This window comes from Macrobrachium nipponense, chromosome 13, assembly GCF_015104395.2.
Source record: "Macrobrachium nipponense isolate FS-2020 chromosome 13, ASM1510439v2, whole genome shotgun sequence".
NCBI classification, from domain to species: Eukaryota; Metazoa; Arthropoda; class Malacostraca; order Decapoda; family Palaemonidae; genus Macrobrachium; species Macrobrachium nipponense.
In genome coordinates, this window is record NC_087206.1 from 90,289,406 (window position 1) to 90,306,455 (window position 17,050).

The 17,050-nt window shown below is 38.6% G+C and overlaps 1 protein-coding gene and 1 pseudogene across 1 annotated transcript; one reads left to right on the forward strand and one right to left on the reverse strand.

Annotated features, from left to right (window-relative positions):
• Positions 1 to 3,464, reverse strand: part of LOC135225193 (phenoloxidase-activating factor 3-like) — a 68,444-nt pseudogene extending 64,980 nt beyond the window's left edge.
• LOC135225194 (serine protease easter-like) lies at positions 907 to 16,108 on the forward strand. The gene is made up of 10 exons (XM_064264495.1): positions 907 to 1,064; positions 7,388 to 7,484; positions 8,575 to 8,701; positions 9,028 to 9,109; positions 9,261 to 9,390; positions 9,886 to 9,985; positions 10,364 to 10,551; positions 10,697 to 10,810; positions 15,183 to 15,338; positions 15,539 to 16,108. Exons 1-10 carry the CDS (start codon positions 1,062 to 1,064, stop codon positions 15,694 to 15,696), a joined length of 1,155 nt encoding a protein of 384 aa, XP_064120565.1. The 5' UTR covers positions 907 to 1,061; the 3' UTR covers positions 15,697 to 16,108.
• Positions 16,109 to 17,050: the final 942 nt, after the last annotated feature.

Consider the following 17,050-nt stretch of genomic DNA (forward strand, 5'->3'; position numbering starts at 1 on the left):
TATCAACTACTAATATAACAGACACCTTTGTAACATAATTAACTAATGACTAGAGAGAGAGAGAGAGAGAGAGAGAGAGAGAGAGAGAGAGTCTCCTACCAGGTGAGTCAGTCGGGTATAGGAGGGCGGGGAATCCCATATTGCCACAAGAAAAGACAAAAGGGACCTTATTTACTGTCTAAATTGAGCCATAGTATTAACAAAGGTTAGATGAATATGGTTAATTTACAAATCTTATTGCTGTTTGTCAGAGAGAGAGAGAGAGAGAGAGAGAGAGAGAGAGAGAGAGAGAGAGAGAGAGAGAGTTATATTAATAATTCATTCAACTTTTTGCGAGTGGAATTATAATAATTGTCTACACCTGAAAATATTGCTCTTTAAAAGTGAGCATACAGAGGGTTTTCACTATCAATCATTAATCCGTTACCTATAATTATAATCTCACTTTTTTTCTGAGGTCAAAAACGAGACCGAGACTTTAGAGGAGACGCACAAACGAACGAACATACCAACCTCGCCCAGAGACCCTGGTCGCGTAATCACGTGACCAGCCTAAGCCCAGGGAAGTTTCCAACAAGACAATAATATGTCTGGAATAACATTTACTAAGGAAAGTTCTGTTTGCAGCCATAGACAGTTTAACTAAACGGTTTTGAGTTCAATGTGTAGCCCAAATGAACACACTTCCACCTTGCCAACCGCTCCAGGGAAACTGACAGTGTGGCACTGCGCAGACGCAGTGAGAGACCCTATCAACCACAAGACAGTAATATACCTGGAATAACATTTACTAAGGAAGGTTCTGCTGATATCTTTGTATAAAACGTATCTAAAAGATTTTGCGTTGGCTGTTTAGCCCAAATGAACACACCCCTACCTGGCTAACCGCTTCACTTCAGGGAGACTGGCACTGCGCAGACGCAGTGAGGACCCCCACTGGAATAGTAGCTAGCACACTAGCCAGGGGCGGTCGGTCAGTCTCCCGTGAACGACCAAGGACGACAGGTGGAGGGATTCTTCGTCTCGTCCAAACCGCCTCCACTTCCACAATCCTAGGGAGAATGGCAAGTGATTTTCAAGTTCTAAGTAACTGTTCCCATTTGTGAGTTCTCTAGGAAGTGTTGTTCTAGATCTAAAGTTACTTAATTGATCTAGAAGCAAAGTGGATTATGGTACTTATTTTAATCTGCAAAGCTAATCCAGGACGTATCCCAGGAGCCTATACTGCCAAGGAATTTTGTAATCTAAAGTGCGCTTCTTTTATACGTTTACAGTTGAAGTTAAATGTTACAGAGATGCTTCCTCATTCTGATACAGACCAGCTCTGTGAGGCGAGAGCTCATAACTTTTGGCCACCGTAACTGCCAGCCTATGCAACCTTGAATATTAATTAGGCCTGCAAATCTTACGAAGAATATGCCCAGTCCGTTTTCTTAACCAACACTTTCCGTAGAGAATTGCCAATGCGAATCTCGCATATAGTTTATCCTGTGAGATTCAACTCTCGTGTATACTTTGTCTGATTCAATTCATATTTGTCAGGTCCGCACGCCTATCACGCTTTGCTCTTAGTTGTCAGGTGAAGCTTAAGACTTTGGTTATGAATTGCTGATAAAAAGGTCGTACTACCCTTTATATCTATGGTAATACCTTGAATGTGTCTTTGGAGAGAGAGAGAGAGAGAGAGAGAGAGAGAGAGAGAGAGAGAGAGAGAGAGAGACGTTATGTTAGCGAGTCGCCAAGGATTCTTGTTTACATAAGGTTGTGCATCATTTCTCTCTCTCTCTCTCTCTCTCTCTCGCCTATTTTCACCGTTACATTGTAACTTCTTTTCCGGGTCAAGTTGAGTGTCTTACTAGGTCAACAGGGATGCAATCAGGCTGAAGGTTAGATGACCTAGCATCTTTCGTGTGTTTTTATTTGTCGCTGACCGCTGACCCCGCAGTGTAAGGACATGGGATGACCGATAGATGTTAATGTGAAAATTTTAATTCTAAATACACACACTCACATTTACATAATAACTATTAATATGCGTAAGTATTCTGTTGAGTACTATCTATATTGATACACACATTCTGTTGAGTACTATCTATATTGATACACACATTTGCTGTACATGATTATTAACAGACGCAAGTAATCGTAATAAACTTATGTTAACAGACGCAAGTAATCGAAATAAACTTATATTAATAGACACAATTAATCGTAGAAAACTTATATTAACAAACGCAAGTAATCGTAGTAAACTTATATTAACAAACGCAAGTAATCGTAGTAAACTTATATTAACAAACGCAAGTAATCGTAGTAAACTTATATTAACAAACGCAAGTAATCGTAGTAAAATTGTATTAACAAACGCAAGTAATCGTAGTAAACTTATATTAACAAACGCAAGTAATCGTAGTAACTTATATTAACAAACGCAAGTAATCGTAGTAAAATTGTATTAACAAACGCAAGTAATCGTAGTAAACTTATATTAACAAACGCAAGTAATCGTAGTAAACTTATATTAACAAACGCAAGTAATCGTAGTAAAATTGTATTAACAAACGCAAGTAATCGTAGTAAATTTAGCTGGATTTTATAGATAAGCACTATGTATATTCATGTTTGCATTTTTAGGTGATATGATTGTATATTTACACACACCGGTATATTTAGATATAAAATATAAGCGCAGTGGCTTCGAGAATGTTGAATGTGTATATAAACCATATATATATATATATATATATATATATATATATATATATATATATATATAATATATATATATATATATATATATTATATATATATATATTATGTATATATATATATAATATATAATATATATATATGTGTGTGTGTGGTGTGTTTCTTTTGCTGATGTACATATACGTTTTTGGTGGACTCTGTATGTATGTATGTATATATATATATATATATATATATATATATATATATATATATATATATATATATATATATATAGTATGAGAGAGAGAGAGAGGAGAGAGACGAGAGAGAGAGAGAGAGAGAGAGAGCTAATCATCATCCTCGAAGTCACTGCGCTTATATTTTGTATCTATATATACCGGCGTGTGAGTGAATACAGTCATATACACCTAAAAATATACAAATGACTATATAGTTATCAAATCCAGTTATGTTTTTTGAACAATTACTTCCGTCTATTAATACATTTACGTGTATTAATACTTACGAATTGAAAATGAGTACTAATATGCATAATGTTCACATAGAATTAAGTACATGGACACGTAATAGAAAATGTTTACTAACACAATATTCACACCTATATATACTTAGAAAATATGGGTACTAACATACAAAACATTCACATATATTACTCACGCATATATTAATACCAACATTATTGCACGACACAGCAACACAAAGATTACAATACGTAACTTAATACCTTGTGACGTCATTTCCACACCGCAATGTGCGTATTTCACAGCCACCGGAAGTGTCATTTTCTTCATCAAAATTCACGTGAGTTGAGAAACCTTTAAGGAGAAAGTTTTTTTAACATATTACAGAGGTTGTAGGGCACCCATTTACACCCTCACCTCAGCGTCAATGTTACATATATTTGCATATCAGTCAGAACGTCAACGAAAAAAAAAAAAGTATAACACAAGTCATGTTGCCAACTGCTTCTTACGTTTAAAAGAGGACTTGACCTCTCCAATGTAAGATAAAACTTTAAGGTGATATAAAGACCTCGGTGACACTCGCATGATTAAGACGAATTTGTTGAAAAACTAAAGGAATATTTCACTGGAGGTGACGAAATCCCCTTGGTATGACCTATGTATATATATATATATACCTGTGAGAGAGGAAATTCCCGAGTGCAACGCCTTGAGTCAATGCATGTGAAATGAGCACCTTATTGTCGATGCAGAGATTGTCTAGGTGTCTGGCACAATTCCATACGAAACAAGTTCTGCGTAGATTCTGTATAAAGGTTAAGAGATGGTGCTCTGACTGGCCTCAGAAACAGATGACGCTCGTGGATGGTGAATGCGCCTCGTTGTGGAACTCCTCCATTCCAGAGGTCCTTTATTCTTCGACCCACTGGACTGTGAAAGTCTCCCTGGGGATGTCATGCAATGGCGCTTCAGAAGCTCATAATAATACTATTATTCTAGCCTTTTAATATATTTAACAAGTGGGATCATCTCTTCTTTCTGTATTTCCCCCGACTTCCTCTCACTTCTTCCTGATGAGCACCATATTCTTGGGAAGTTTGCATTTCAAGTCAGTGGCCCCAGTGGGGTTGTTCCAATTGATTGGGTTTCATCTACTGAATAATAATGATAGTGCTGACGGCTGCTGGCTGGGGAAAGTTGTAGTGACTGGTGAAAGGTGAACGTGTACAAATGTACCAGATGATGGCTGAGTGCAACTGCTCATAAGATTCAGGTCATGAAGGGCAATGGAAGCTAAGAAATTGCAGGCAAGGGTAGTCAAAAAAAAGAAGTGCTCGTTCCCTGTAAAATTTGGGAGTGAATGTTCCAGCTGGTGGCAAAATGAATGAAGAGCTTTCTTGAGACAGAGCAGAGCAGGAACAGACTCTGAAGTTGTTCAATGGGGGCAGGAAAGTGAAAATCTATTCTTCTAGACCCTCTCCTCTATACAGCAATCTGTCAAACAATGGCAATGCCCGTTTTCCTGTTCTGTGAAACACAGATAAAGAACTTAGTTGCGAGTATCAAATTGCCTCCAAATTAGTCTCATTAACATCAGCAAAGCTGAATTTCATTGTACAGAGAGAGAAGAAATAAGTTCACAAGACCTGCAGAGCAGAGTTTATAAAACGATACTGGGTTCACTACCATAAGGAAAAACACTAACTTATGAGAATACGGAATATAAATTCTGAATACCACTCCTTCCACAGTGGGCAGCTGTTCTCGCCATGGAAAAAAACGATGCTGTAGTAGGAAAATACCTCCTGGAAGCAGGCAGGTGGATGGGTGGGGGAAGTGGGATAGTAGTAGTAGCAATTAGTATGCACCACCTACTTCCTCGTTTATCTCTCTGGGATCTCCACCCCTGTATTTCTTGGAACGCTTGACTCCCACTCAGGTCTTTTGCACGCATTTTCGCTTTTTTTTTTTTTTTTTTTATTTTTTTTTTTTTTTTTTTTTTTTTTTTTTTTTTTTTTTTTTTTTTTTTGGGGGGGGGGGGGGCGGGTTGGGGGGGGGGGGGGGGGCTGTTGTTGCTAGGTCCTTTACCTTGGCCCTATAACTGATCATGAGAGATCTATGTCCACGTTCCAATGACGTTTTAATAACCTTGGTTGTACTATAGAAGCAATCTGTAGTCATCAGCCTAACCTACTAATGAGTCACGAAGCCATATCAACCTTTTCAAGCCTTACAACACTTGTGGACTGCCTCGGGATAATGGCACATGCTGGTGTGTTTGTGTATGCATATATATATATATATATATATATATATATATATATATACATATACTATATATATATATAATATATATATATATATATATATATATTATATTTGTCTTACTTTTCACCTGTGGATATGTGTGATAAATGAATCACGTGCTGAAATTATAATAATCACACACACATACACACGCACATACACACACACACACATATATATATATATATATATATATATATATATATATATATATATATATATATATATATAAATATATATATATATATATATATATATATATATATATATATATATATATATATATTATATATAGCGTGTATGCTGGATACACACACAAAAACTGAAGTATTTCCTTATGATCACTGTCGTTAGAACTGAACAAACTAACTTTTAAATAGAAGCGAGTTGCTTCTGAATATCAACAGAGAGAGAGAGAGAGAGAGAGAGAGAGAGAGAGAGAGAGAGAGAGACTCACTCAATAATGAACGGCAAGGCTAAAGTGTTATCAACAGGAGCTACGACCCAGATAACCAGCAGGAAGTGTAAAATTTTCCTAAACGAGCAGATGGAAAAGATTTCGCTTAATTTCATTCGGGAAGGTTGAGGGGAAGAGGTTTCTCTTCGGCCTCTTAAGAGGAAGAGGTTTTCTCTTAGGCCTCTTAAGAGGAAGAGGTTTTTTCTTCCCCTTAAGAGGAAGAGATTTTCATTTGGCCTCCTTGAGAAGAGAGATGTTCTCTTAGCCCCTTAAGAGGAAGAGGTTCTCTCTTAGCATCCTTAAGAGGAAGAGGTTTTCTCTTCGGCCTCTCAAGAGGAAGAGGTTCTCTCTTAGCATCCTTAAGAGGAAGAGGTTCTCTCTTAGCATCCTTAAGAGGAAGAGGTTTTCTCTTCGGCCTCTCAAGAGGAAGAGGTTCTCTCTTAGCATCCTTAAGAGGAAGAGGTTTTCTCTTCAGCCTCTCAAAAGGAAGAGGTTCTCTCTTAGCATCCTTAAGAGGAAGAGGTTTTCTCTTCAGCCTCTTAAGATGAAGAGGTTTTTTCTTAGCCTCCTTAAGAGGAAGAGGTTTCTCTTCAGCCTCTTAAGAGGAAGAGGTTTTTTCTTAGCCTCCTTAAGAGGAAGAGCTTTTCTCTTAGCTTCCTTAAGAAAAAGAGGTTTTCTCTTAGGCCTCTTAAGAGGAAGAGGTTTTCTTTTAGCCTCCTTAAGAGAAAGAGGTTTCCCCTTCGCCCTCTTAAGAGGAAACTTTTGGGCAATGACGTCAAAAACCTTCCCTCTTTAACCACACAGAAACGTTCATTATAATAAATGCTGTAATTTCGGGTCACGGGTTTTTCTTATGGATGAACAAATAGATAGATCGAACCACAGTTTCTCAAATGACAGGCCAGGGGGTTACCAATTGACCCACACAGGTCATGGGGCCCTGTCAGATCAGAGACGGGTTTGACCGAGATTCGAGTCGGAAACTTATTTCTATGAAACGCGAGGGTGCTGGGCCCAAGGATGCTTGTGGGACTTACGGGATGAAGGAATCTGGCATTTCCAATGGAGTATCAATGTGGCTGAGTGACTGACCAGTCTGCGTACGGTATGTTGTTTAGAATAAGGAAAAGTTCAACTGAAAAGCTTCAAAGCTTAGGATAGAAGGTTTCTTAAAATATTATTTTCCATTCAAACTATTAATTTCCCTTGGTCTAGTAATGAACAATTCGCTCAGGTGAAAGCTGGGATATTCCTTGGGACATCTAGACCATATATGGTCTGGCAGGAATTTTATCTTTATGTTTTGTTTAAAAACTCATATTTGTTATATAAGAAACAGATGGGAAAAGTCGTCTTTTTCTATGACTGCTTATCAACACCCAGAGATGCTGGGTTAAGTAAAAAAGCTTTTAACTGGAATACTAACAGGTTATTTTGTGCTTTGCAGATGTCATCTATAATGAGGACAGCTATCCCAGGAATCTTGGCATTTTCTTTGCTTCTTCTGGTTGGGAGCAGTGAAGGGCAGAGTGGCAGAGGTGGAGGTAAGCCGTAATTCAGTGTTTTTCAAGCGCTTGAGGACAATGTCTGATGTAATATTTGTAAAACAAGAGGACAATGTCTGATTTAATATCTGGAAAAGAAGATTGGAATTATGTGCCAGTGTTTAAATTTACAGACTGGTTTACCAACTGGTTTATCAGACTGATCTCAACAGAAAGGGTCACTTAACACTGTCATAGGACTCAGACATAACGGAATTTGATCTGTTTTATATTTTTTAATACTTTGTTTTTTTTATGCTACTGAGGGATTTGTGCATTTGCAAGTATGCACTATGTAATGGCACTTTTTTTATTGTAATTTAATTACAGTTCATCTGAATGTTGCAATCTGAGTAAAGAATGTAAGCTGCATTCTCAAGTACTACAATAATAGTGAAGTTGAACGAAACAAATTTTTTCTTGAAGATATATATACTAACCGAATTCTGCAGTACTTTATTTAACTTTGTGTGTTTTATGATACGATTTGTTTTTTATTATTTAGTGTTGCAGATGTAAGCCAATATGCATAATTCTGTGGCTAATATTTTGGGAGACACTATTCATATAAAAATAGGTTTATTTAATCATTAAGTCAGCTAGGGAAGAACTGAAAGTAGAGAAATAACAACATTTTACATGTTTTGAGCGAAAAATTTAGATCACCCTTGTAGACAAAAACAAAGAAGTATCATTACAGAACAGCGAATTCTTGCACTGAATAAAAGACAAAGCGACTGACGACATATCTGTAGGTCAACTATTGAGTTTCGAGAGAGCCATCTAAATAGTACCCTCGTAAAATCTCACACCTTTAACATGAGACATTTAAATAAAAAAAATCGACTCTAACTGGTCGTCCCAGCAACTTCTGAGAGCTAAACATGGATAGAGTGCCAAGAGACCAAGCAGTGACAGGTTGCAGTTGGAGGTTGGTCACGCATGGCCTGAAGGATTCTGAATTCTGTTTGACATCTGACAGGCCCTGGATACAGGTATAGTAATCACTTTTTTTGGGGGAAGGGGGATAATTTGAAATGTACCCGTAATGCTGCACTGGAGAAAATGTGTATTGGCATTTGAATTTCAGGATGTGTCACGGAGCAGCGTCAGGCAGGCAAATGCGTAGCCATCAGGAACTGTGCGGTACTCCGCCTGCTTCTTGCACAAGTACAAAGTGGCTTGGCTCCTCCAGGGTCTATTGACAGGCTACGAAGGTTTGTAATCTTCTCAGTCTTTATGCGAGATCTGTCATCATCTCAATCCTGGAGTGTGTTGCAAGCTTAACATGGCATAACATGGCACTATGTTGCCTTAAGCTCTAGTGTGAATCCTTCCGGACATGGAAAAACTTTTAAAAAATTATATCTGAATATAAATAAAGTTATTAGGGCTCCAATACAAATTTGAAGATATCTTTTAAGAATATAGAAGCCACCATCTTTTACAGTTCATGAAATCTGCAACTCGTGATGCTGAGATGGTTGTCTTGTATGCACAGTTTCTTTCAGTGTCTTATTGCCTTGTATCATCTGTCTTCCAGGTCCATCTGCCATTTCGATAGAGGGGAGCCTCTTGTTTGCTGCCCAGAGTCCTCTCCACTGCCTCAAGTGGGCAGGCCTCAGGTAATCGGAAGTTAGTTGATTTGTGAAATGCGATCTTGGAAAGGCTTGTTGAAGTCTGTCATTGTTGAAAGACTTGAAATGAGTTATTCTTACTTCCACTCAAGTATATGAGATCTACCTACTGCATTTGCATCAATTTTGTCTTTTCCAGCCGGCCCCATCTACGAGTTCATCCACTCTGCCTTCAAGATGTGGCATTCGGGGCATCACTGATCGCATCATTGACGGAGTACCTGCTCCACTAAGGGCATGGCCATGGATGGTTGTTCTCAGGGGCAATAGTAAGTCTTCTGAGAATTTGACGTCTAAAATGAGACTTGTATTAGGGCTTTAATATGTTCCTAATAATCCACCACTTCATTTTGTGCTCGCATGAGCAGCCTTCAAGCACAGTCAATGGATCACAAAATCTAATAGGGCATACCTTTCAACAATGTAGATCAGCTTATATACAGACTCGTTCTAAGGCTGGACACAAGATTCACCCCAGTTGTATCTCCCATTTCAGTTACTGGACCATGTTGATGTTAGCTATGATGGCAAATTTACATTTTAGAAATTTGACTTACAAAAGGGGCAGTTCAAAAGTAAGACCATCTTTAGTGCATCTGTCTCTTGAGTTATTCTGCACTACTAGAATCAAGCTATGACCTGTTATGGCTTGCATTTAGAAACAACAAGATTATTAATGATATTTCTAGAACAAAATACCCCACATTAAACATTAACAAAAGCAATGAAATGAAATCTAAACAAACTTATTCTTTTTTTTTCAGACGGTGGTAGAAGCTTTTGGTTTTGTGGAGGCACACTGATTTCAGATCGTTACGTCCTAACAGCAGCCCACTGCTTTAAACCACAACTTGGTGTCACCCTGTAAGTCACATTTTAAGGCCACCATCCACTGTAACCTTACTTCAACAATATTATAAAACTCTCCTTAAAACGGATAGCCTGGTCTTGTGATTGTGGGGATATGGTTGGCATGCTAGATATTGAGTCAATCTTATTGGCATCAATCATATTAATAGAGTAGGTCATATTAATATAGAGTCGGCTCTGCAAGGTTACAAGTCTTTTCCAATGAAGTAAACAAAGGAAGTATAAATACAATTTAGTCAGACATTTTATACACTGCAGCCTTCACTCTTTCCTTTTACACATTTCAACAGATTTACAAATTTAACATCCGTTTCTTAATTTAATCCAAACCAAAAAATGTTTTTAACTTCTTTCACATTGTTACGTCACCAGAGAATTTGCAAGAATTGGTGAGCACAATATACGGCAAGATCAAGATTGTGAATTTGGAGTTTGTGCCCCCCCACCTCAGGACATCCCAGTTGAGAGGACCATTGTACACCCAAGCTATGGTTCTCCCTGCAGTGAATGTAATGATATCGCACTCTTGAGGCTTTCACGAAAAGCAAATCTTGACCCCTGTGAGTGATTCTGTCATTAATGTCTTCAACTCTCAGATATTTGTATAATTTGTGTTAAATCTGTGTGTTGTAAAGGTAACATGAAGTTGAATTCTCTTATACACAATAATTATACATGTATGATTCCATAATTCCTTCCTTTCAGTATATGTGATTCCCATCTGCCTACCTCAAGACCCAGTCAGAGAAATGGGTTTTTCAGTTCAGCAGTTTCAAGGAAAATTTGCATGGGCTGCAGGCTGGGGAACCACTGCTAGAGGTATGTGCCAGATGAACATGTCCCCATTCCTTAGTTTTCAGTCAGGAATTTTTCTTTGCAACTCTCCTCTTCCTCCTCAAAGACTTCCCAATCCTCTGTCCTCTCAATAATTCTCTGGTTGTAAGATACATTATGTAGGATTCTTGGGTCTTTAGAGACTGGCATGGCACGTGCTGCCTTGGATGTACCTGTCATATTTCTTTTTCTGTCTTTTAGTCCTGATAATTTTTAGGAATTTACTAAACGTCCTCTTCATTCCCTGGATTGCATACTTGTTTCTGGTTCCTTCCCCCATATTTCTTCTTCTCTGTTTGTTTGTTTGTATGGTGCTTTTACATTGCATGAAACCAGTGGTTATTCAGCAATGGGACCAATGGCTTTACATGACTTCTGAACCACGTCGAGTGTGAACTTCTTTTACCAGAAATACACATCTCTCGCTCCTCAATGGAATGGCAGAGAATCGAACCCGCAACCACCGAGGTAGGACGCCAACACCATAACAACCACGCTACTGACGAGCCCTTCTTCTTCTCTCTTTATGACTTCAATGATCCGATTAAAGACTGTAAAGACTGCCTCTACATTGTGCAGATGTTTGAGCTATGGTCAACCTTGGGGCTTTGGAAAGAAACTTCATGAAGAACGGATCAGACCTGGCCCAGATCTTTTCCCAATTCATCTTAGGACTTAGCAGATGAAAACCTTCATGAAATTTGCCATTTACTTCCCCTAACCACTAGAACCTGCACTTATCCCTCTTAGAAATTTATACTAATCCTAAAGAAGGGTGTGCCCTGTGAATATTTCAAACAATGCCCTGTTTCTGGAACTGCTACTACTTCCTAGATATTCAAAACTTTATTCAGTTTGCTCTTTTTTAACATCTCGAATCAAGACTCTCCCTATGTTGACCTTAGCAATCTTTGGGATATTAATCAAAATATCTAGGGTGTTTAACCTCTTTTCTCCCACCTCGATAGGACAGACTCTTGTCCTGTCTTGCTCTTCCTTGACTACGGTAGAGTTTATATCCTTCTTTAAAAAGGCTATTGGTCATTGTTCTGTTGAATTCACAGGGAAAGTTCTGTCTCTTATTATTACTAGTCCTTATTACATCTGTCACAGTTACTCACCTTACATTTACTTTGTGGTATTCAACAATCCCCAGACTGTCTTCTGTGATTTTTCTGATCTTTATAACCTTGCATCCTTCAAGAATCTCCTTCATTGCTTTCTCCCCACCATACCATTTTCCTTCTCCTTCTATTCTTAGGTTACTTTGGGCATTCGTTCGGTCCAACGATTTCGTTTAGTAACGTAAATTCGTTAGTGATTTCGTTGCAGTACGTATTATCGTGTTGTGCGAAAACTTTATTGTGTAACTTATACGTAAATTACGTACAAGATAACGTAGTCATGGGTCCCAAGAAAGTTGAAATTCACGGAAAGAAGCGCATGCTCTGTTTGGAGACAAAGATGGAGATCATCAAGAAGTATGAAGCTGGTATACGATTGAGTGTGATCGCAAAGGAATACGGCCGTAATCCGTCGACAATAGGCACTATCCTTAAACAGAGGGATGCCATCAAAGCAGCTACACTGTCGAAGGGCATCACTATTTTGTCCAGCAAGAGGAGCCACGTGCATGACGAGATGGAACGGTTGCTCCTCGTCTGGATAAAAGACAAACAAATCGCTGGCGATACGGTAACGGAGACGGCAATCGCCCACAAGGCCAGCGCTATTTTCGGCGATTTGATTGCGCAGGCGGAAGACGACGGAGGGGAAGGGACTTCAACGCCAACCCCAGAGTTCAAGGCTTCGCATGGCTGGTTCGAGAAATTCCGTAAACGGACTGGCATCCATTCGGTGGTGCGTCATGGGGAGGCTGCCAGCTCAGACACGAAAGCGGCCAAAGCATTTAAGAAAACTTTCGATGAGATGATGACCAAGGGAGGCTACAGTTCTCAGCAGGTTTTCAACTGTGATGAGACTGGCCTTTTTTGGAAAAAAAATGCCTCGTCAGATGTACATCACGGAGGAAGAGAAGAAGCTACCCGGGCATAAGCCTATGAAAGACAGGCTTACGCTCGCACTTTGTTCCAACGCCAGTGGGGATTGCAAGGTGAAGCCCCTACTGGTGTATCATTCCGAGACTCCTCGAGCCTTCAAGGCCCACAAAGTGCTGAAGGAGAAGCTTCCAGTGATGTGGAGGGCTAATGCAAAAGCCTGGGTAACGAGGCTTTTGTTCACCGAGTGGGTAAATCTGTGTTTCGGCCCGACAGTGAAGAAATTTTTGGAAGAGAAGCGCCTCCCCCTGAAATGTCTGCTGGTGTTGGACAATGCCCCTCCCCACCCTCCTGGCCTCGAGGAAGATATCCTAGCGGAATATTCCTTTGTTAAGATTCTTTTTCTTCCGCCCAACACCACCCCTCTCCTCTAGCCCATGGACCAGCAAGTGATAGCGAACTTTAAGAAGCTGTACACGAAACATCTTTTCAAGAGATGTTTCGACATCACCAATACCACAAACCTCAGCTTGCATGAATTTTGGAAGGAGCATTTCGACATCGTCATTTGTATCCGACTCATCGACCAAGCTTGGTAGGAGGTTTCGAGGCGAATCTTGAATTCCTCATGGAGGAAACTCTGGCCTGATGCCATATCCGCCCGAGACTTCGAGGGATTCGACGTGGGCGAAGCTGGTGCTGCAGAGTCCGAAACAGTTGGCGATCCCAAAACTGTTTCCCAACCAGATCTTGACGAGATCGTTGCACTCGGCAAGTCCACGGGGCTGGTCGTCGACGAGGACGACATCAACAACCTTCTCGAGGAGCACCAAGAGGAGCTTATGACGGATGACCTGAAGGAGTTGGAGGCCATGCAACATAACGTCGTTCAAGAGGAGTTCTCTAGCAGCGGCGAGGAAGAGGAGGAGGACCCTATGACAACGGCAGAAATTAAGGATGTTCTAGCCGCTTTTCATAAAGTGCAATCGTTTATCGAAAAAAGACACCCCGAAAAGGCTTCCGCAGTTCGATGACGTTTGCCTGAGTCGTTTCAGGAACATTGTGAAAAGTAGGCAGAAGCAATCTTTCTTGGATCGTTATTTTTTAAAGAGGCCTTCAGCATTAGCAGGAGTAAGCAAAAAGGAAGAACCAAGTGATAAAAAACAGAAAGTTGAAAGCAAAAAGGAAGAACCAAGTGATGAAAAAAAGAAAGTTGAGAGCAAAAAGGAAGAACCAAGTGATAAACAGAACGTTGAAAGTGGTGATGAAGTTGAAATTCTGTAAAAAAAAAAAAAAAAAAAAAAAAAAAAAAAAAAAAAAAAAAAAAAAAAAAAAAAAAAAAAAAAAAAAAAAAAAAAAAAAAAAAAAAAAAAAAAAAAAAAAAAAAAAAAAAAAAAAAAAAAAACTACGTAAAAGTAAAAAAAAAAAAAAAAAAAAAAAAAAAAAGTTAAAAATCAAAAAGAAAATAAATTTTAATTTTTAGTTTTTTGTAAAGTCAAGTGTTACAGTTTTGTTAGTGTTTCGTAAATTTTAGTTTTAGTTTTCCTTACATTTTTTTATGTGTTTTGTAAAGTTAAGTGTACGTACGTACGTACGTTATCTGCCGTTTGGCCTCCTCCTCCTCTGCCGCCACTTTCGGAGATAGCCTCACTCGAAAGGTAAGCTTCCACATTTTACGTACAGTATATTTCTTGTTACCATGTACACTAATATACACTTTATTTACAGGTTATTTTGCATTTTGTTATTAATTTAGGTATTGAATGGTCCAAATTGTTGTAGTATTTCATTGTTTACAGGTCAATTTAGCTTTATTATGAAATTTACTGGGGTGTTTTTGGAGGGCTTGGAATGGATTAGCCATTTTACATGTAAAATGTGGTCCAAGATACGAAAACCTCATGATACGAAGGAAGGGCGCCTCGGAATGGATTAATTTCGTATCTCGAGGTACTACTACGTGAAAACCCTCATTCATTAACCTAGGAAAATATTTACTTGAAAGTGCTATTCCCCACCTATAATAATTTGACGAAATTTTGGCTGTCCAACCATGCAGTAGGGAACTTTCAGCCATTTAGTGCTTAAAACAGTGCAAAAGGGGGAGCTGGAGTGGTTGCACAGCATGATAAAGAGATCCAGAAAATGAAGAAAACTTCAGTGCTGCACTAAGGAGTAATAGTCAGAGAGGCTGGCAGACTGAAGGAGGTAAAGTAAAAGACTAAAAAGTGGATGCAGCTTGGGGTCTAGGGGACCCAGCAAACACCCTTTGGTAATAACTAGAAAACACCACTGGCAGCACTAGCCCCCTATGAAAACTCCCAAACTAGAGTGTAATCGTCAATTTTCTGTTTTTACAGACCCAGCTATTGTCTCTCGTCCCTCTATCCTCCAGCAAGTGCAGCTACCCATCCAGGAGCTGCCATACTGTGATTTCCTGAAGAAGGATTACCCAGACAAGAATATGGTGCTTTGTGCTGGTGGTGAGGGCAAGGATACTTGCAAGGGCGATTCTGGTAATTCTTTTACGTTTCTTTGTACAGTGAAGCTAGTAACCAATGCTCGGTAACTAAAATAACACAAGAGGGAAATTATTTGTTTGATATTGTGCCATCATAACAATGACATCCTGTATCCTTACTACCATATACTGTGAAAATTCTAGCACATGCCCTACTTATAGACGATTAACTAAAAAACTCTCGTAATATTTCAGGCGGTCCGCTCACTTTAACCAACACAGTCAGCACGAGACATTTCCTCGTGGGCGTTACCAGTCTAGGCCCTACTGTCTGTGGGTCTCAGGACACCCAAGGTCTCTACACAAGCGTCCATCACTACCTCCCTTGGATCATACAAACTATGCGTCCTTAAACGTCTTTACCATTGTTTTTCCATGTGTGTGTGTATGCTGTGCGTACTTTTCAACTCGACACGGTGTTTGGCTTAGGATTAGGTATTTTTAAAAGTATAGTACTCTACATACATTTCAGTGCCCTTCTTCATCATCTCATCATAGAATCTTCATGCAATTACATCATACTAAAACCAAAATATACTACGTGTTCACGCATGCTGAATTACTATTTTTGACAGAGATTAATCTTTGAAAAATGAATTATTGTGAGTGGCATCTGCCATGAAAATTGCAAAAACCACCAAAATATGTAAATTTCAAAAATCACAAATACCTAGCTGTCTAATACGGCAGTTTCCTCCCTCTCAATTACAATGATTAGCTTTGAATCATCTTTGTTACTAATTACAACAAATATAAAACAAAATATTTAATTTAGTTTTCATGAGCTGTATACCCTCTTTCCTGTGAGCTATATCAAACTGGACTTGCTTGATTATGCTGTTGAAGTGCACTAAAACCTATAACCAGTGCTTCCAAGGTTTTTATTAGAAAATAATTGAATGATTTTAAGCTAAAGTTTTTTTGCTAGATAAGAACATGTAAAAAAAAAAGTCACTTGACAAGAGCTGTAAGACTTTTGACCGAGGTTAGTGTAATATCTTGGATTTTTTCTTATGATTCCTGAAAACTAAGGCTGGACATCACCATTAGGAACTCATAGATAAAGATGTAAAGATCATATAGCAGTCCTTCGATGAAAATCAAAAGCACACTGAGAAACCCTATATTTCGGATTGTCTTCATTTTCTGATGGTAGTACAACTACTTTTACTATTGATATTTTTTAATCAATTACTGTGGGTATTTATATGGTGAAATAATCGTTATTACAGTATTATGGTAAGTTTAGCTGATAAAAAAGGAAATCATATAACCAAATAATAAATATTCAAACACGAAATTTGCCCAGAGCAAGCATATTTCCCTGGATCAATGGTCAGTACGACTTAACGATAGGCAGGTACGAGTTGACCAAACTGAAATGCTGTTGTTATTGGTGATGCTTTACGTTACCACGGACTCTTGCTTCACAAGCAGCTTAAAAAGGTAGGTGGTGAATTTGTAATCAAGAATGACCCCTAGGATTTTAAATGAGTTAAAGAAACATACTTTGTTTTATGAAGGTTTAACTACATCTAAAAATACTGCAACATGTACGTACTGATTTGAGCAAAATCTATTTGGAGAGATTCAGCATCCACATACTTTGTGAATTTTTACAAGGACTGAAAGTTCTCCAAAAGTCTCTTTATTCTACATTCATTTTAAAAGAATTCAAATCAGGCGCCAATCTAATGATTATTAGTA